We start from the raw sequence: 22,646 nt of genomic DNA on the forward strand, positions 1-22,646 counted from the left end.
ATAATAACATATTGGCTGTGATATTTAATATTAATATTATATTAATTTATATTTTATTATTAATATTATATTAATTTATATTTTAGTATTCATTTTATATTCATTTATATCTTAATATTAATATTATATTCATTTATATTTTATTATTAATATTATATTAATTTATATTTTATTATTGATATTATATTAATTTATATTTATATTTATAATGTATTTTCTTGTGTTTATTTTATTTTATTTAAATTTAATTTACATTTTTTTTCAATATTTTTAAATTTTTTTTTGATTTTATTGCTATCAAAACTGCGTATCTTTTTCTACCTATTGGCAACTGTTAAACCCTATAATGCTTTTTAACTTTTTAAAATTGCGTATAATTGCAATTTAAATTTCTGTTAATATATAAAATATTTTTTTATCTTTCTGCTTAAATTAATATATTTTATTAAATATATTTGTGTTATCTATAGTTAATTATTGTCATTTCACAATTCATTAAAGAAAAAAATGTAATTCAGTGTATTATTTTAACAATTACGCAAACTGCGAACTGTTGACAATTGCAAAATACTTGAATGCATAAATGCAATTTATTGCACATTTGCCCGTCTAATATGAGAAGCAACACACCAGCAGCAGCAACAGCAACAACAACAACAATAACATACGACAGCAACAATTGCTCACTTCTGCTTATTTTTGCTGATAAAGTCAGTAGAATTGCTGCTGGTAGTGCTCGGTTCGCATAGTATTTAGTGCCTTTAAAGCAATTCATTAACTTCGCTGACTTACATTATTTGTGATTCTTATTCATAAATTCTGAATGCATTATTTTTTAAATTAAATTTTAATTTTTTCGTATTGCAATAATGCAATTCTGAAGGCCAAGTTTCGAACGCAATCTGCTGGTTGGCTTGTAACACATTTAAATAAAAACTATAAACTATAAGAGAAAAAATGCAAAAACAAAATAAAAAATGCATATTGTAGTTAAAATGATAAATTCTATTAACTTTTAACTCAAAGGCACTTTGTGGTTTTCGAATGCATGCAATTCAAAAAGTCGTCATCACCGTCAAACGCCCCAAGTAATTTAGCGTTAAATTATTCTAACAATAAAAACAAGATATTTTTTATAATTTTTTCTAACTTCTAACTACCATAAAGTATCTTACAAATTTAATACAAAAATAAAATAAAAAATCGTATTCAATATTTTTTTTTTTTCATTTATTGTATCTTACATTGATTGATGAATGTCAGTTGCGTCAGCACAATTGTTGCCATTTTGCTAGACACTTTGGCTGTACTTTTCGAGAAACATTTGCCAGTCAAGAAAATATCTACGTGATTTACCAAGAATTTATTGGTTTAAGAGCTGCGATAAAGTTGTAATGCGTCTTTTGCAAAATCACAGTCTCAATGTGCATTTAAGTACGGGCAATTGTTTTTTGTTTGTGTTTCCATTGAACTTAAAGTGCTTGCTTGTTACTTTAATTGCATGCGCTTTGCTTATGATCCGCAAAGTATCTAGATACTTACGCTTACTTAGTATACACATAATTGTATTTTGTAATGATTAGTTTTGAAGTGAATTATAAAATTTTTGTTATATTTTTTTTGTTAATATGTCGTATGTCATATAAACCTCACACTAATATATGATTTATATAGAGAGAACATTGCTTATTGCTTTTTAAACATTTATTAATTAATAATTTATTACTTTTAAATATTATACACATAACTCATTCATATTTATATGCTTCAAACCATAATTTTCATTTATGATTTATTAATAATTTAATTTTATTAAACGTTTATCTTTTTAATTTCTATATTTAAAGTTTATATCATTAGTAATGCTTAATGTATCTTTACGAAATCACGTTTTGCACGTTTTTCTGTTTTACGCTGCAATTTTTATTTCATCTGAGCATTTTTTTTTTGTGAGCACTCGTCGTACAATCAACACAAGAATTTAATTTTCAGATACTTTTCCGATAGTCCAAAGATTTAATATAGCAAATCACCAATCACAAATGCAACTGTGCGAAACACACAAAGAAAAAAGTTAGTTTGGTTGGTAATTGTTATTTATGTTAATTAATGGGTTATCTTTAAAATATTGTATTAATAAATTAAATTTTTATAACTAATTCATTCGCTCAAAAATAGCGACAAATAACATTTATTTAATTTAAATTAAAAAAAAATATTTTTTGTGGGTTTATTATAAATAGTTTTTAAATTTATTATTTTCGTGAGAATAAATTCAAAATATTAGCAAAAAAAAATTATTTAAAACCATTTATATATTAAAATATTATATATGTATAAAAATGTTAGTTCTTATATAATTTTAATTTATTAATAATTTGAATTTAGATGTAATTAAATAATAAAAAACAGTAATAACCTCGAAGAAGTTAAAAAATGACTAATAATATGTTGAATAAAAGACAAATTAATATATATGTATGTTTCTTTAATAATTTTCAGAAAAGCTTTAATTTACAACTAAATAAAAAAGATAAATAAACTATATTGTAAAAAAAATTTTTAGAGAGGTTTCGAAAAGTGATGAACTACAACAACTAAAATTCTTTTTCATATACCACATTAAAACCCAATTTAATATAAATAATATAATATATAATAATATAATGTAATATAAATTTATTTTATTATTTTTAATATTTTTTATTAATTTGTAAATAAATTTTAAATTTGGTTTTTTCATGATATGTAGCCATCAAAATGTTTAAAAAAATTTCATTAAAAGTCATTTATTATTGAAATATAATATGTTGACATACAACTATGTATTGACATACATAGTTATTTTAATAATAAAATTAATCAGTATCACTTTTTTTCATAATTCAATTGCAATAAAACATCACTTAGGCGGTTGAGAATAATCTCATCAAAATGTCTCTTTTTTTTAAGATAATTTAATTGGAGACGTATAAATTTTAAATGTATATAAAACTTAAGCACCGAAGTAATAAGTTAATATATCTTACGTATTATTTATATTACATATATTATGTAAATTACTAATTGGTTTTGCTAACGTGCAATGGGTAATTAAATAGATAAGACAGTCTTAGGACTCATGCCACCATGTGAAACCATTGACGTACGGCGAACATACAAAACGTAAACAGCAGAATTTAGAAAAAGTGAAGTACACACAAAGCATAGCGCAAAAAAAACACAAACAACACAAGTTCAATTCGAACACTAAATGCTTCGCTTACAAAGATATATAATGTAATTGATCAATGATTGTACTAGCTGTTATAACATTTATCCTATCTTCATGTTAAAAATCAAAATTCAGTAGTTCGTATATTTTCCATTATATTTACTTCAGTTATGCAGCTGATTTCTTACAGCATAACTTATTCAGCCAAAGAGACTCTAAATGGACATGACAAGTTAAAGCTTGAAAATCTGACATGCTTTAAATCGTATGATCTCAATTATTATAATAACTGACAAATAATAATAATAATAATAACGACAAAAACGGATCCCTCATAAAGTTTAATAGAATATGGATTTTCTTTGTTATGTAGCATTAACATAGTTAATAATAATTATTTATTAATTAAGTTGTATAAAGTGTGTCCTAAGCAAGTCCACTTAATTGTCAAAGTTATTCTCTATTCTATGGAATGTAAAAGTTTTATTATAAGGGAGTTTCATTTTTAAACCTTCCTCTTTCTGGGTATATTTCAACAAAAATATACTTAGAAAAAACTTTTATTCAAAAAAGCCACGATGTTGTTTTAATGTATCAATTTTATCTCATTGATATTGTATATTTAAATAGATACGATACCTAATGCATTATAGTACTTACATAAATGGGTCCGAAAATTATGATAGTTTAAAATTGATTTTATTGGAAAATTTTAGATCATTTTTTTTTGAAAACTTAATGTTTTTCATAGGACTTTAATGGAATCGAATACTATGAAGGTGCAAAGTAGATTTTAGTGGAAAATTTTAGATATTTTTTTCGAAATTGATTTTTTTTATAGTCCTTGAAAGGGTTCGAAAATTATGCTGGTTTAAAATCAAGGAATAATTTAATTTAATTTTTTTCGAAATTTAATTCTTCTCATAATATTTATAATAAACTTGATTTTTCTCATAGAACTAAATGGATCCGAACATTATGAAGGTTCAAAGTAGATTTTATTGGAAAACTTTAGATTATTTTTTTCAAAAATTTAGTTTATCTCATAGTACTTTAATGGATTTAAAATTATAATCGTTCAAAGTTGATTTTTTTTGGAAAATTTTATATAATTTTTTTCGGAATTTTATTTTTCTCATAGTACTTAAGTGATTACGGAAATTATGATAGTTCAAAATTAATTTTATTAGAGAATTTCAGTTAATTTTTTTTTTTAAAACTTAATTTTACTATTAGTTTTTAAGATTCTAAAACTTATTGTTAGGCTTTAAATAAATTCGGTAAGTCGATAAAGACATATTGCTAAATAAAAAAATAAAAATCAGTCAATAACTTATTTTCTTACAAGCGTAGGAAATTTACTTCCATCAGGCCCCGTTTTGTCATAATCACACTTTTTTTTGGCTCTACATTTATAAGCAACAAAGAAGTTTATTAACCATTTTCTTTTTGTGTTTGCAATTTTTTTTCTGCCTTTATTTTAAATTAATGCATTTATGCAAATATTTACTAGTTCTACTAACATTTGTCATACGCTCTCAGAAACTACAAGACCAACCCGCATGTACAATAACACAATTTTAATGTATAAATGCAATAAAAAATAATTAAAAAAATAAAATAAATTAAACATAAATAAAATATAAAAAATATTACTTCTTGGCTGGCTTTATTTGCTTAAATACATTTAAGCAATTAAAAACAAAAAATCAAAAATGGTTATGGAGAGATAAACCGACTTCATTTCGAAGCCGAAGAAAAACTCCGAAATTATTTGTTTGGTTATTTGTCCGTCTGAACCTTCATAAATCTATTCCGTTCCATTGTGTTCCGTTCCTCAAACAATTGTAAAATTACACTTTTTTTTGCTCGTATAAATGTAATTGTATTTAAGTGCTGGAATTAAATTTACATTTGTTGCATTTATGCTTATGTGCTGTTGTTGTTGTTGTTGTTTTTGCAGTTGTTTCAGTTTTTCTTATACAAGCAAGATTTGTTTTTGTTGTTTTGCTAATAAAATGCAAGACAAAAACAAAAAAAAAATTGCAAATTAATGATGCTGATAATACGAGTGTATTATGCTTAGTTGTTGTTGTTTTTGTTTTTGTTGTTATTACTAATGTCACTTTTCAAGGTTAAATTTGTTTTGCTCTGCACACGTGAAGTTGTTGGCAGCTGTTATGCTTTTTTATCGTTGTTGTTGGTTGTTGGTATTCTTTTGTTGTAATTTTTACTACTACTACTACTACTGCTGTGTAGTTTGTTTTTTTTTATTATTTTATTGCGAATGTTTTTTCATGTTTTTTTTTCTTATTTTCGCTGTTGGCAGTTTCAAACTAGTTTCAAATGCTCGCTTAAGTTAAGCATTTTGACGTGTGCTTTGCGCGCTTCACAAATGTCTTACAAGAAGCATTGCTTCTTGCTTCTTGTTTCTTTGTTAGTAAAAAAATTTTATTATGTATGCAATTTTATTCTTCTTGCTGTTGTTGTTATTGTTAAATGTTGTTGTTGCATTTTATTATTGTTGTTATTGTTGTTTTTTACAAATGTAACTCTTAAGCTTCAGCTATTCAATTCTATTTTAAAGGAGTGGCAAATCGTGTTGCAGTTCATATTGTACGTATGGCACTAGTAGGTTATGTATGGCAAAAGCTTCTGGACTCAATTAAACTTTTCGTTACTTAAGTCATCTCTTATGTTCTTATGTTCGTGCCAACGCTGTAATTATCTTTGTTGTTGTTGTTATTTTAATTGTAGTTGTTGCCTAAACAAACATTTAAACAGCTGACATAGCCTTAAGTTGTAACAGAGCCGCGTTGTTGAGATCAAGGATGCCAGGTCAATCGAAAATTACTATAAATAATTTTTTTTTCTTCATTTTGTCTTGTGTGTTGCGTTGAGTCTTCGATCTTCGATTTGTGTTAAAATTTGTTTTGTTTAATTGACATTAACTGAATTTTATAATTATTGCAAATATATTGAGACCTGAAATAATTATTTAACATTTTATAGTTTAATTAAAATAAATTAAATTTTATATTATAATTAAAATATTCTATAAGATAATAAAAACAATTGAATTAAGATTTTTATGAGATTTTTATTTTTATTCTATAAAAAATAGCAGATAATAGCGAGTATATTAATTTTTAATATATTTTAATTTTTATATATTTTAATTTTTTATATTTTTAATTTTGTTTTTATTTTAATTTTTTTTTTATTTTAATTTTTTTTTTATTTCCTTTTTTTTATTTTTTTTATTTTCTTATTTTAATATTTTTTATTTTATATTGTTTTCATATAATTTTTTTTATCTTATTATTAAAATATAATAATTTTTTTTTTGATTCTTTTTATTTTTATTATTTCTTTTATACCCTTATATGTAAAAAACATAGACTGTTACATTGTGAGACCTTAACCCACTGAAACAACCGCTTAAGAATAACCAAGCTCCTAAACTTACCCTAGGGGCAGTGTGGGAAACTTTATTTCAGTAATAGGAAAAGTTGAAATAAAGAGGCTTAATACTTAAAAGTCTAGGGTTATCTAATCCCATATCTAAGTATAGGGGCAACAAGGAGTATAAGGTGTAATATACTTATAGACCTTAGAACCGGGATCGCGAAAGATACGGTTATAGGTGGGAGTGTAGGAAGCATCTGAATACCTTTCATCGAAGTATAATATGAGATTTTAGGGAGTTTGAGGTGCATGGCAAGTAAGAAGTCAGAAGAAAAGATGATAAGCGTAAAATATATTACATAATCGGGTGATCAAATACATACATCTACTTTGGATACTGTCAAATATTCATTATTATTGATATTTAGCAACTATTGGTTTTGATATACACATGTAATTTAAGATCTGAAAGTATTAGTAATCGAATTTTATTAATTTTGGAAAGTGGACATGTGTGTTAACATACAAAGCAAACTTTCACTTAAATTGCGTTAGTCTAAATAATAGTTATATTAATTTTTATTGTTTATTTATTAACAACCATTACAGTTATGCTATTAATTTGAATTAATTTAATTTGGACTATTAAATCCTAAAATATTTCTAAATTGCTGTACGATCAGCCCAAAAATTCACTTAATTCAAAAAAAAAATTATGTTTTTAATAATAACCTTCCCTCTTCACTGTGAAACCTTCCCTCTACTAAAATATATAACTTTTTCAAAATGACATTATTTTTTTTTATACCAAAAAAAAAAATTCCTAAGACAGATATTTCGTAATTAAGTGCAATAAATGTCAATACTACAATGTTAAAATTTTCCATTTAATAACTAATAAATATACTATTCAACTACAAATCAAATGAATAAATATGTAGTGTCATTAACTAATTTATTTATTCAAAAGTCCTATTAAGATAATTAAACAAAATGTTAACAACTTTTGTAATACTATAATTAAAGCTTAGAGCATACATGATTTGTTTATAAATCAAAAATATGAGTTCTGGCTGGCTTTCGATTTTGTAAAGTTGCTCAAATTACACAAATTACCCGCCGTTCGGTGCTCGCTGCTCGTCGCCCACACTCGCCGCTTGACACACCAGCGATTAACTAGTAATTAACATATTTATTGTGTTAAGAATTTAATTTATTTGAATTTAAATTGACACAGTTACGGCCCAACACGTGAGTCTGTTGACACTATGGAGCATTTCCGATATTGCTCGACTGAATTATTCAAAATTAAATATGCAACGAACGTACCCGGGCAATGCAGAAATTGCATTAATTATTGGCGAAACGTGGAACCGCGACAATTAACATGAAAATTGCAGAAAATGCAAATAGGAGACGCAAAAATAATTTATTAAAGAACAATTATTGTCATGAATTTGCAGAAAAATTCTGCACTAATTAAAACGGTAGAAATCAGATACGTAGATTACTCGAACAGGTGTACCCACTTATAAATGCATTAACGTAACTAGAATATAGGTTACAAAGCCTTTGAACTTGGTCTTGTTAATTTAGTGTAATAAATTTTTATTAAACTAAGAATATATAATAATTTTTAATATTAATTTCAATTATGAAGTAATATTTTATGATGAAATTTATTTTTTTTTTCCAGGTGCACCTGTATTCCAATACCCCACACCACCAAGTCCTTCATATTCAGTGCATAGTCCAAGTTATAATGGTGGAGAAATATTTTTTCCACGTGGTCGCAGCACACCACGTACGCCACGTACTAGTGTGAGTTTTGCTGCTGGCGATGAAGTGAATTTCTTTCGCCATCCACCAGCTACACCAGGCGGTCCACCACAATCAGCACCACCAATGCCCAGTCATCAGGCACCACAATTTCATCACTCAGCGTATACACATTATCAGTACACACCGCCACCAACACCAACCACTTCAATGGCTGCCGCAAGTTCAACGGCAGCTGCCTCCAGTACCACAGTGCCAAATGCCACAAATACCGCGTCAACATCCACAGCAACTGGAACAACACAAAGATTACAACGAAGCTATCCTGATTCAGTTAGGCGGTAAGTATCAAAAATAATTTTACTCGATAATAAATGGATTACAGTGCTCCCTCGAATACGTTAATACTAAATAATGTAGCTGTTGAATTTTTTTATTTTAAATTTACTAACCTACAAAGTGAACAGAGTTCTTAAAAGAGAATGAGAGAGGAGTGCTCTGTGACCATTTTCGAGTGAGCACTGTAATATTATCATTATTTATTTATTTATTAATTATAGTTTCATATATTATTATAAATACATATAAAATATGTATATGTAGTAATTAATGTACCGCAATATAAACGTACTATAATAATTAATTGTTTATTGACCAATTTTATTAATAAGTTTTTTGATTTTCTTCGGACTTAGGTCCTTTATTTAATACATAAAAATTTTAAAAAAATTTCACTTATTAATTAATTAATTTTTAATTATACTTTTAAAAAATATTATAGAAGTGATAAACAATAATCTAGTCAAGGCGCAAAGAGGGGTTTTGAAGAAACCTCGCAGTTAATAGAGAGTAAAAGTGGTCAGATGCACTGGCTCAACTAGTCTCAACATAATAATATTTATTTCATTAAAATTATATATTTTTAAAAAATATAACAAAAAAATGTTAACAAAAATTAATAAATTTAATTTTTTTATCATTTATATGTGTTAAATAAATGACCTAAACCTAGTAAGAGTCAAAAACTTATAAAAATATACATAAATACTTTTATAGATATTTATTTTTTTATTTGTTAAAAAATAATTGTAATAATTTCTATTATAATATTTATATTTATAATTTATTTATTTATTAATGAAGTGAAATAGAAAATACGCTGTAAATTATTTCTTCTTAAAAGAATTAATTGCCTTAAACTGCCGCCGAAAACTGTAGCGAGTGTGGTTATAAATTTTTTCTGTTTATCTCACCACTAAATATAATATTGCAATAATTTATGAAAAATATTTTTTATGTATTTTTTTTTTCAACTTCTAAATGTGCTCTTAATTAAAGAAATATTATTAATGTAATTAAAATTCAGATAAGCGAATACTTTTGCTTCATACTAAACTGCCTCCTAAAATACGCGCGCTCGACAGTGTTAACATAAATTGCCATTTAATTAATATCTTATAAGAATATAGCATTTATATCAAGTAAATAAGAATAAAAAAAAAATTAATTAAAATAAAATTGATACTTTATTGAGAAATGGATTTTATGTATATTGCAGTTCACGTTTAACATCCACCGGTGAAGATGAACGCGAATATCAGAGCGAACACGAAACCAGCTGGGATGAGTTCGAGGATCGATATTTAAATTTCACCGCAGGACGTGAACGTCTACAGGAATTCAATGGACGAATACCACCGCGCAAGAAGAAAAAGGAGGTTCAGAAAGCAAAGCCAGAAAAGAAGGTGAGTTTCATTTTTTCATAGAGAGAAAATTTATATTAAATAGATTTTTCTATAAATGGTATAATCCTTTAAAAAAAATACTAACATCAATTACTATAATTAGTGTCCTATAAAGAGGTGTTTTATTTTTACTATTTTTGAGTTGTTAATAACAACTCATAAATTAAATAATTAACTAAATAGTTATGTATTTTTAAATAAAAACAGAAATTATATTCTATTTTTATCTATTTTATTAAAATCGAATAGTACAAAATAGTAAAACTCATAGTCATAACACATCTTATGACATTATGAGATTCTATCTACTGAATCTCGCATTTACGCTATATTCGAGGTTTTTATTGTTGGTTTGGTGCAAAATTAAACGAACCCATAAAATTTGTCATTTAATTTTATTTTTATAAATTTTAAGCTGCGTTTTAGATACTTTTTTGCCTTGCACAATCGTACAAGCCAAGAATTACGTTTCAAGTTTGCTCATTTTTATTGTACAATTTTAAACTAAAAAATATATGATAATAATAAAATTGAAATCAAAACTTAATGAATCCACAATTAAAATCCTTTGTTTGTAAACCTAAAGTCTGCGCCAACCTCGAACTATTATCAACGAACGGTTGAAATATTTAAAGAAAAGATACAACATCAGCGGTTAAAATTTTTATTGCGTGTCTGTTGCTCTGTTGCTCTGTTGCTGTTGCCGTTGCTCTGTTGCTGTTGTTGTTGCTCTGTTCCTGTTGTTGCTGCTGTTGAAAAGTTGAAGATAAGTGACACATGTGTGCACTTCTAGAAAACTTAATGAAATCGAAACTCACCAGTAATAGCAACTTGGACGGAAGGTCGTACAACTGACGACCGAAGAACGGACACTTGACGCCTTAATGTGTTGCTGTCGTCGCCGCCACCGCCGCAATTTTATTAGCAACACTGCGCAATTAATTTTTATAGCTAATTTGCATTTTTATATATCCATATATATACATATATATACTTATTTTTATAATTATAAATGTTTATATATTTTTATATATTTATCAGCATTTTAAATTTATTTAATTTTACTTTTTATCAACGCTTTTAGTTATAATATATGAACCAACCTAACAACTAATCTGTTAAATACTGCTCAGTTTATATTGTATGTTATTAAATTAACAGTAGTCAAGTATTTAAACTCTAAAACTGATTTGTAGTAGAGACTTAATAAACAAAACAACATAATCTGTATATAACATAATCTCTAACATTAGAAACAATTAATTAACAGATTTTTGAATTATATGCAATCTTAGAAAAATTAAAGTTCTTTACTCTCGGCAAAAGTGAAAACGAATTTTAAGTTACTTGACTTATGAGCTAATAGACTAATAGACCAATATTGCTCTATTAGCAGTATGCTTCTGTATTAGAACTATGATTCATAACCTAGATCTCGATGAAAGTGAGACTGTATCTCAAACATTGTGTAAGGTTAACTTTCACCCAGACCTTGTGTAGTAATGCTCTAAAAACACATTTTCAAAAATATATGATAGCTCTGATATTGATATTTAAAGCTTTAAGGACCTCTTAAAATCACAAAATTGTCTAATATTAAATCTTCATTGAAGTTTAACTCTATCTGGTATCGTTAGGGACGAATATGCTTATGCATGGCTTACAGTCAGCCAGGTAAATCTAATTAATTTGCTGCTGTTGTTGTTTTGGTTAATATTGTTGTAATTCAGATAAGTAACATTCTTCTTGAGTCCCGGATAATATGAGTAAATAGCTTGTAGCTAGTCAATTTAACCTACCCTAACTTTCTGTTGTTTTTGTTAAAACCAGGTGTTTTTTGTTTTGAACCCTTGATAGGAGAGGTAGGCGGCACTTGATTACTGTTACAGACAGGTGACTATGGATCATAAACCGCTTCTGGAACGTTTAACTCATTGTTAGCATCTTTTTATAAAAGATTGAAAGAGTAAGATTTATAAGTCATCGAGATCTGACTTTCGGACTATAGGATGGGTTTTTTATTTATAGTTATACTGGGTTATCCATTTTGTGTTTCTGTTAATATAATATATTAATAATATTAATAATAATATGTTAATATATATAATACACACTTCTGCTGGAGTTTTCGCACAAATTTTTAAATCAATATAGTTTTTGAATCTTGTGCTTAGAAGTGGAGAACGACATCATTCGATTGTCTTTGTTGGTACTTTTTACAGTACTGGATTCTTTTAAAAGTAATTTTCGATAACTTAGTGACACATATATGGCATTAAAGTCGCCATAACGTGACAAATGTAAGATTTTCTGTATAAATAAGATCACACCAAAAAATATCAAGTGGTGAAAAATTAGGATATTGATGACTAATTCACGTCACCAATAAAATGTGAGTCTAGAGGTGAAAAATTATAGGCTATTGGTGTTGACATATTTTCGTCGCCGGAATGTGAAAATAAACATTTGGAAACTTATTTGCTAAACAATGCGGAAACAGGATGTCCACTATTCCTTATAGCACCATCCTTTTAGAACCACATACTTTCCATATCTATATCCTTATACGCCAAAACCAAATTTGGTAATTATATTGCTGTAACGTTTAGAACTGACGGTTAGTAAATCATAAATACGAAACCATATAGTCAATTTTTGTGAATATAATGCTCTTTTAATAGTTACTTGTGGATTTTCGTTACTCCAGATGGGACAATTTTACGAAAATAAAACTCAATACTGTTATTCGATGCGAAACATTATCATCCAAATACTACCAAATACTATTATACTATTGGTCCACTCAGAAAAATATGTTCTAATTATTAGTTAAATTGATATTAGTTGAATTGACCTGATCATTTTGTTAGAGAAGTTCATATCTTCCAAAATGTAGTATATTTGAACCAACGTGATATGTAGAATAAGAATATTTTGACCTGAGATTTAGTTAAAATCTGGTTAAATCAATTAAATTATATTTTTGTGTGTCCATATACTCTATACACTGTTTTTTTTCATATGTCTTGCATGACAATTCTATTCGATATATCTCAATGGAATTGAAATTATTAATATTTTTATGTTATCTTATATTATTTTTTCAAGGTCCCTTTTATATATAGTAATATTATTAGTAATTAATTTTTTGCTTTGTAATTTATTTCAATACGACTAATTTACTTTGTAAACAAAACATCACATTTCATATAGAAATTCATATTACTCTGTTGTGTCTGCTGTGGGAGTTGATATATTACTTCTTATATTTTTATCACTTGTTACATGTCAAGTACTCATTATTCATAAGAAAACATATCTTAACGTTTTTATTTTATGTCATATGCATTTGTATCTTTTTCCGATTAATTTCTTTATTATAACAAGTAGTTTTCTTACACGATATTTTCGTTTCGTTTTTTTTTTTTCGCCCAGAAAACAGACACAATACGCCTATGGCTTTGTTATGAGTTCCTCTTACTCATAAAGTGAGTTAATGACCTCCCGGACGAATGGCTTTATTCGCACTACTCGCATTTATGCGTTAAATTGTAGAAGCCATAAAATTTATTGCGAAATTATTAATTTTTACGGCTTGTTTAAAAATTCAGATTATTTTTTATTAGTTTTAAAAAAATTTATAGGTTTTAAATTTTTTTCATTCAAATTTAATAGCATTTTTATGATTATTGAATAACAACAATTGACACTATAAATCAACATTTGTGTTGCAATAGTTGAGTGGTCAATGATTCCATATGAAACTGTTTGTTTTTACATATATAATTTCAAAAATTTTTATTAAAAAATAACTATTATCTATTTAAAATTATTTTAACTCTTTAAATGGAATTTTATAACTTTAAAAACTCACTTAAAGTGATTGATGGAATATAGGAAATTTTTAATATTATTTTTTCTAATTACATATGTCACTACGCTAATTCATCCTTCTCTTAATGGTTCTAAATTTACTTTTTGTAAAGAATTGTATATATTAAATATTGATTTGTTATTAATTAAATTTATTTTATACTAAAATTCTTTCAATTACTTGTTACCATTTCCTTTAAGGTTTAAATAAAAATAAAAAAAAATTTTTTTTCTAATATAATATTATGCCATTACTAAAACATTTATTGCTTTCTTATCTTAAACCCTGCGTCATGTACTTCCCCTCCGAACATCATATCCTTCTAACAATATTTTAACTACTTAACGTTATTTACAACATAACCTCAATCTGAAAGGTTAAAAATTCTATGAAAAGTGGCATAAAAATCTCTATCAAAGCATCTGTTCAATAAAACTCAAATATTTATTCAATTTAATCTACTTAAAAACATAATTTTTAGATTTAATAATCCTCAAACAAAATAAAAATCATTTAAAAAAAAACAACAAAAAATTGCTAAAAGCATCGCAATGAAAAAAAAAACACTCTGAACGCACCATAATTTTTTTCTATTAAATTAATAAACAAAATATTGTATAAAAACTAAACGCATCTGAACATTAAACAAAGCCATCAACCCCCTTAACCTGCACTTGTATTCAAACAACACAAAAATATTATTATCAATATGTAGCAAAAAAAAGAACAAAAAAAAACAATTTAAAAATAATAACCTAAATAAATATTCCCCTTGAGAACACACAGATAGATACAAACATAATTGTGTGCCATTCTAGCGACCCATTATCCTTAGACCCACTAACAATCGCACTTATAAATCCTTAAATGCTATAGTAATGCATTATGTTCACTTTATATGTGTATGTGTGTAGACTTTGTTGTTGTTGTAGGCTATCAATTGACAATTATCGATGAAACTAATATCACCTTTGTGTGCTCTAAACTGTTACCATTGAACTATTAAACTTGTACACAGGAACCCCTCAGAGAGTATTATCCCCAATTTAGTATCTATTTTTTTTTTTTTTTGCTTTCACTTCGCTTTTATTATCTTGATATGAATTATTGCACTTTTTTTTTTTGTTTTGTTGATTGGAATATATATTATTTTGTTTATGCTATTGTAATGCATAAGCAAGTAAATCTAATCACCCACCCTTGACCATAACACCCACCCATCCCTTAACTATGAAATTCATACTTGTTAACTACTCATAAAGAAATTATGTTCTATATTGTGTTCTGTTATTTATGCTGTTGAGCTATAGTTGGTTGTTTAAGTTACAGACATGCAAATTGTTTATAATAACAAAATAACAATAACAGGGATGAAGTATAACATGAATTCACTTATTGATACGGTTTAAAAAAAAATATATATAAATATTTATATTTGATTTTTAAAGTACTCTAGTAGTAATACATGAAAATAGTGCTAGATCGAGTTCTGATATTTCGAACAAGGTTTAAATAAATTGAAATGCTTGAGCTATTCAAAAATTATGGCCGCAAATTCAGCTAAAGAGATAAAGGCTTGAGCGTTATATGATGTTCCTAGTGCTACTTACAGTGATACAATATTAATTTTTCTATACAGCCGTGGCAGTTGTTCTATTTGTTCGATTAAGACCAAAAAACGCTGGGCTTATTCTCTCTTTGTAGATATATATTTTTGTAGATATATATACATTAGTTCTCCCTCAGTTCGAGAATAACGGTACTATAACAGTCGATCAGTTGCGTACTTATTTAGTTTGTGAGTCTCGTAGATGGCATCTATTGTCAACAACAGTCGTAGTACCATTAGACTATATTACGACTTATTTCATTAATGGGTCTTTGTTTATTCGGTTTCTTGAAACGTTACTGATTGACTTCGGATTCGCTTTATTAGTACTGCGGCAGTTCCAGGATAACGGTACGACACTCGATGAAATCCATGAGTTGCGTACTTCTTGAGTGTTTACTGCGTCTATCGTCAACAACAGACGTCGTGTCATTAGATTCTATAGCAACTTATTTGATTAATGTTAATCCGTTTATTCGTGTTCTTGAAACATTACTAACTTCTTCCTCTTTTTCCCGCCTCTAATAGCTGTGATTTGGTGTTTAGGTCTGTTATTTAAATGTGTAGCACCTATATAATTCGTATAGGCCCACATACTTTCACATTAGAATAAAATATCGTGTTATATTTTAGGAAAATTGCAACAAAGCCTGAGCGCAATTATTTTAATAGACTTGCCATAGTTTCCTGTTTCCTATGTGGCGGCGCAACAGGAAACACACTTGTTTTTACTAAACAAGTCCAACGTTACATATTTTTTCCAACTCCTGGTCTGGTAACCTTTTAAATGCATAAATAAAAAATTTATGTAGTTACACTTGAATTGCTTAAATAACTCGATAAAAACATGCTAATGTCTACCCTCGTACATTCAATTGACCACAGTACACTGGTCAACAAATTATTTGCCCATTTTTTTTTCTTCTGACCTTTATTTTATACACATTATAGGGATATACCATATAGCTATATATCACTTCTGTCAATTTTTTTTGTGCTTGATTGAACAAATGTTCAATAAAATCATATTTTCTGCTATAAATAAAGCGAATTCATGCAAATTTAACTTTATTTAATTTTATTTATCATTTATATGCATTTTTGTTATATTAAAATAAATTATTCAGATTTAATTGTTTGTAGAAATTTAATTTTTTTAACACTTGTTTACATTTTTGTAAAAATTCAATCTGTAAAAAAAATTTTTATTTGGTTTCTAATATTTTAATTTAATATTTTTAATTTATTTTTTAATTTTAATTTTTTATTAAATATTTATTAAATATTTATTATTATATTTTTAATCAAATTTTTATTTAATTTTTTTTCTTTTGTCTATTACAACATACTAATGTTTCTTTTTTTTGTCTATTCTTTTCAGGAACAGAGCTTCACCTGGCCCACAGTAGTCACAGTTTTTGTATTTGCCATGGGTTGTGGATTTTTTAGTAGCACGATGAGTTAGTTGAGCACAGAGAGGACAGAGTTATTATATAAATATGAATAATTGTTAAAATGGAGATATTAGAAAACAATCAATCTGAAGAGAGTGAATTGAATTACTTTAATATTTTAAAATATTGAAAATGTTATAGTCAAATCAATTCCCTCAAAATATGGAAATACCGAAACGTCACAAAGGCGAAGGATCTTATAGCAAATTAAGCAAATTTACAATAAATGTTAGTGAAACATAAAATAAAAAAAAAATAAAAAAAAAGAAGAAGAGCTTCAATTGGACGAAGAAAAATTATTGGACAAGATATAAAAAAACAACAGTTTACAAAAATTATATATAAAAAAAAAATATTATATATATTTTTATATAATATTTTTATACTTAATTGCAATAATAAAATAAAAATATTAGACTGGCAGCAAAAAAACATATGCATAAATATAAACATTAATATTAATATAAAATAGGAAACATTATTAATCCTTTTTATATATATTTATATATATATATAAATGTGAAAATTAAATATTTTTGGAAATTTAACTAAATTTATTAGTATAATCTTAAAGCTTTATTAACAAAACTAACGAATTTTTTTTCGAAATAATTGCTCTTTATATAAAAATATTTTTATATATTATACACTCAAAATTATAAACGTAAATATATTTTATGTTATATAAATAAAATTGCAAAATATATTTAAAATCATTTGTAAATTGCAATATAACATCATTTATAATATATATACAAAATATATATTTTATTATAAAAATTATAAAATTATATATGATAAAATATAAATATATGTATGCAATATATGGCATAAATATAAGTTTTAGGGATCTAATAATAATTAAATATTTGTAAATGGAAATTATTTTTAATATAACAACAGTTTAGTTATTGTCAGTTTGGAGTTTTTTAAAAAAAAAAAATATTTTTATTCAATTATTACTCTATACAATAAATTACATATTATTTTTTTCTTTACAATTTAAAATTTTAATTTTGTTTAAAGGTTCAATTAAATTAATTAATTATTTTCTTGAAATATTTTATTCCAATAATATTCAGTATATTTTTTCTGACTCAAAACTTTACAAATATAATTTTAAATATATATTTTTTATAAGAATTTATTTTCATTAAATTTTTTTCAACTATATATAAATTATATTCAAGTATTGAAAATAATTAAAATTATTTGTTGTATTATTTATCCACCATTTTAACACAAATTGAAGTATTGTTTTTATGTTTTTATTATATATAATTTTTTATATTCTCTTTATGTAATAGTTAATAAAAACTTATTTATTTTTTATGTATATTATTTTTTTCTTGTTTATATGTGCTGTTGATTTAAAATTAAATCAAATTATTTTAGTTTTGTTTTTTCATTCATTTCTCTGGCATATTTGCAATATAAAAACTGTTAATATTTATATATAATTTGTGGTATAAAAATCATGTCTTCTACGTAATTAAAATTACATATTTCTTTGTATAAGATTTTTTGTTTAATGCTTTAAAAATTTATATATATCAACATTTAAGATTGCAAAACTAGTTAATTATTTAGTTCATTTATGTGTAATTCTCAAAACACATATTAAAATAAGTTTAAATATTTTATGCCATTTTTGTGATAAATTCTTTTTATTAATATTAATAAAAAAAATTTAATGCATATATATAAAATAATATATTTGAAGTAATAATTTATAAATTAATTACTACAAATGCAACCATAAAAAAATATAAAAATTAAAAAAAATTTGTAAACCTTGAAAATAATAAATTTCAAATTGGTCTCACTAATTTGTTTAAGTTTATATTAGTAAAAAAAAAACTCTGTGTTAAAATGTTGAATCTAATAAAAAAAGGAGAAATGATTTAAAATAAGTTTAAAAAAATGCAAAATAAAAAAAAAATTTGGTATATATAAAACTCTAAATTACGTTAATAAGCGCGCAAGGAATTTTTAAAAGTTCAATTTATTGATCTCCAGAACCAAAGTTTTTTCTAATAATTTCTCCAATTTTTCTAATATATCTCAACATTTATTCCGCACATGTTTTTTTTTATTTTTTTCAACATTTTAACTAAAGTTGCAATTAAAGAATTTGTTTTTTTTTTGCCTGAACAAAACGTAATTAATGCTAATCTTTTGTATAGAAAATAGTTCAAATGAAGGAAATTAAATTTATGCTAAAAAAAAAAAAAATTAATTGATAAAGAAATATAACAATTCCCAAAAAACGCAATGATCTCATGATTTTTTTTTTAAATAATTACATAAAAATATATTTTAAAAATAAAATAAAGCAATAATATATGAAATTGATTTTTTCTTTTTTTTTTTTTGCAAATTATAAATTTTATTTACAATAGCAAAAATATGAAAAATGAATAATAAAATTAATGTCAAACGACGCATAGCGTTTTTATAATATTAAGTTTAAATATATATTTACATATACATAAATATATATAATAAATGTTTAAATGTATTTCAAATTAAGTCTTATATTTTAAATGCACAATTTCTTGTCACTAGACATTTTTTTAAAATATATATATATATATATCTAAATAAATATAATATTCTTTTTATGTATTATTTACTATTGTTTCTTGTATAAACATTTATTTAATAAGCAATAATTTGTATTGATTTACAATATAGTATAAAAAATTCATGTATTTGTATATAGTGCAAAATTTAAAAATTATTTTTGTTATTTGTAAGTTTACATTTTTAATATATAATAAGTCAATAATTACATTTATATACATATATTCAATGTTTCTGATTTTTTTTTTATTAGAGTTAAATAATTTTATACACATATGTATCTGCTGAAATTATTATACCTTAAAAATATACTTAAATTCAATATTACTTAAATAGATTAAAGTATTAAAATATTTAAGTTAACAAGTGAAAACTGTGGAAATGACAAAGGCTGGTGAAATTTATTAATTTTTTTTTAACTAATTTAAAAAACATATATACAATTTAAAAATATTGTAAACAAATTTGTTTAAAAAATAATATTTTACAAGTGAAATTTATACATATAGTTTAATTTATTATTTTTATACGGTTTATATATTTTAATTTGGATAATGTCATAGTAATATATATTTTGTATACTCAATAACTATTAAATTCTGTATAGATGTATATATAATTTTTTAAAAACAATTATTTTCATAATTTGATTTAAATAGTTTTAAAGTTAATATATCTCAAAATAACTATTCTTATATTAATAATAGAAGGGGAATTTGAATAGAAATAATAGAAAATTATAAGAGAAAATTAATTAAATTTTTTATATTTTTATATTTAAATGATTTTATTCCGGATTCAATTTTTTTTATTAATATTGTATAAATTTCATCATCAACCCCTTATTAATTTTTTCATTTTATTTAAATACTTAAAACTTTTATTTAAATTTAAAATTTCTATTTTTTATGTTATTTTAAAAACAAATATTCGTATATACCAATATAACTTTTTTTATTATTATTTTCTATTATTATTCTAAATTTTCATACACTAATGTTTTTTTTTTGATTTTTAAATTAAATTAAATAATATAAAATAAAATATTAAATAGTATAAATTCTTCAGTTTCTATTACTTTTTTACTTTAATTAAATATTTGAAACTTTTTTTCACAAAAACTCTGAACTTTTTTTTTTATTAATATTATTATTATTATTATTATTTATATCTCATATATTTTTATATACTGTTTTCCAAAAAAAACTCTTTGATCATTTTTTTTTCAATTTTATTATCATTCTTATTATTGTCTATTTTTTATATTTATATATATATTTATTTTCTAAAAAATTTTTTTAAACTGTTTTCTTTTTAATTTTTTTTATTACTATTATTATTATCTATAACATTTATATAATTTTTGTTTGTGTGTTTGTTTTATATATATGTATTACATGCATTCTAATTAGTCTAATATTGTATTTTTGTATTGTTAACTATATTAAAAAATAAATCAGAAGAAGACCATCAATATAGAAATAGAAAGATTCACTTTTCTATAATTAATATTATTGAATATAAATATAAAATAAAAGACATTTATTAGTTTTTGCTAAATAAATGTTTTCTTTTTTTTTATGATTGAAAGAATGATAAATCTTTTAATTTTTTATTGATAGTTTTTTTATTTTTTTGTTTTTTTTCACTACTGTTAAAGATAATAATATTTTATAATACAAAAAAAAATATTATTCAGTTTTTATTTAGTAATAATACTTATTATTAATTATAATAATTATTATTTATTAATAATAAAAAATAATAATTATTATTAATTACTATTATACTATTATAATAAATAATTGTAATTAATTATAATTATGAATTAATAATTATTATACTATTATCATAATTAATTGTAATTAATTATTAATATTAATTATAATTATAAATCAATAATTGATGTATATTTTATTATTATTAATAATAATTATTATTATTAATTTTATTACTATTTACTTTATTATTATTTATTTTATTATTATTATTAAAAAATTATAGACTCAAAATTATTTCAATTAAAATTTTTTTTTCATAATTACCAATATATAAATTTTATTTAGTTTTAATAGGTTTTGAAATTACACAAAAAAATTAATATTAACTACAATTAATGAAATAAATAAATTTTTTTAAATAATTGTTTTTGAATGAAATCGGCTTAATATTACTAAAAATGTTATTATTATTTATAGTCCTTCTTTAAATATATCATTGAAATTAGTTTAAAGAATATATATGGATATATATATACATATATAGAATATTATATTTTCTTATATTTCCAACAAGTATATATATTATACAGATATTTTTTAATATATCATATAAACTTATATTTTATGTATTATAAAAGTATTAATTTATACTAAATATGCTTGCTATGAATAATAGCTTACCTAATGGGTATATGGTATTTTTTTATATTGAATTTTTTTCAAATCAGTAAAAAATCATATTTTTTTTTAGAATCTAATATAATTATTTCAGAATTTATAATTTTCACGAAGCATCTGTCATTTCTCCAGTATCAAAGCAATTATTAAGTCTCTACAACTTAGTACAGTCCCAGTTCAATAGCATAAAATCAGTACTAATTAAAATATAAAATTAAACAATTTGTAAATTTAAAAAAAATGAGCTTAAAATATACAACAAACTATTTTTTTCTTATTTTCATTATAATTTATAATGATTAAAACAATTTATTGTACAATAAGTTTGTTGTTAAATTTTGGGCGCATTTTTCTTCGTAGTTTTCACAATGATCTCGGTAAATTTTGGTCTCGTATAAATTAATTTTTTTTATGCTGCATTTTAAGATTTGTTAATATATATTTATATAACAGAAATAATAAATAAAATTTTACAAGTCTGCAAAAAGTGGTACAAATAAATAATTTCAAAAGCGAGATGCGAAAAATTATTACAGTTAATATAAAATAGTAAAATTATTTACACAAAATAAAAAATA

General features: G+C 23.7%; 1 protein-coding gene across 1 annotated transcript; it reads left to right on the forward strand.

The window, feature by feature from the left end:
• The first annotated feature begins 614 nt into the window (after window positions 1–614).
• On the forward strand, window positions 615–17,398 carry LOC119682132 (cell death protein hid-like). The gene is made up of 4 exons (XM_038095499.1): window positions 615–729; window positions 8,319–8,742; window positions 9,960–10,146; window positions 17,011–17,398. Exons 1-4 carry the CDS (start codon window positions 615–617, stop codon window positions 17,092–17,094), a joined length of 810 nt encoding a protein of 269 aa, XP_037951427.1. The 3' UTR covers window positions 17,095–17,398.
• Window positions 17,399–22,646: the final 5,248 nt, after the last annotated feature.

This window comes from Teleopsis dalmanni, chromosome 1 (assembly GCF_002237135.1).
Source record: "Teleopsis dalmanni isolate 2A chromosome 1, ASM223713v2, whole genome shotgun sequence".
Classification (NCBI taxonomy): Eukaryota; Metazoa; Arthropoda; class Insecta; order Diptera; family Diopsidae; genus Teleopsis; species Teleopsis dalmanni.

Bases quoted from the DNA above. Each gene is read 5' to 3' on its own strand.
- LOC119682132 (XM_038095499.1), top strand. From the start codon at position 615: ATGAGAAGCAACACACCAGCAGCAGCAACAGCAACAACAACAACAATA. The intron at 730-8,318 runs GTAGTGCTCGGT...TTTTTTTTCCAG, and splicing joins AGTCAGTAGAATTGCTGCTG to GTGCACCTGTATTCCAATAC. The intron at 8,743-9,959 runs GTAAGTATCAAA...TGTATATTGCAG, and splicing joins TATCCTGATTCAGTTAGGCG to TTCACGTTTAACATCCACCG.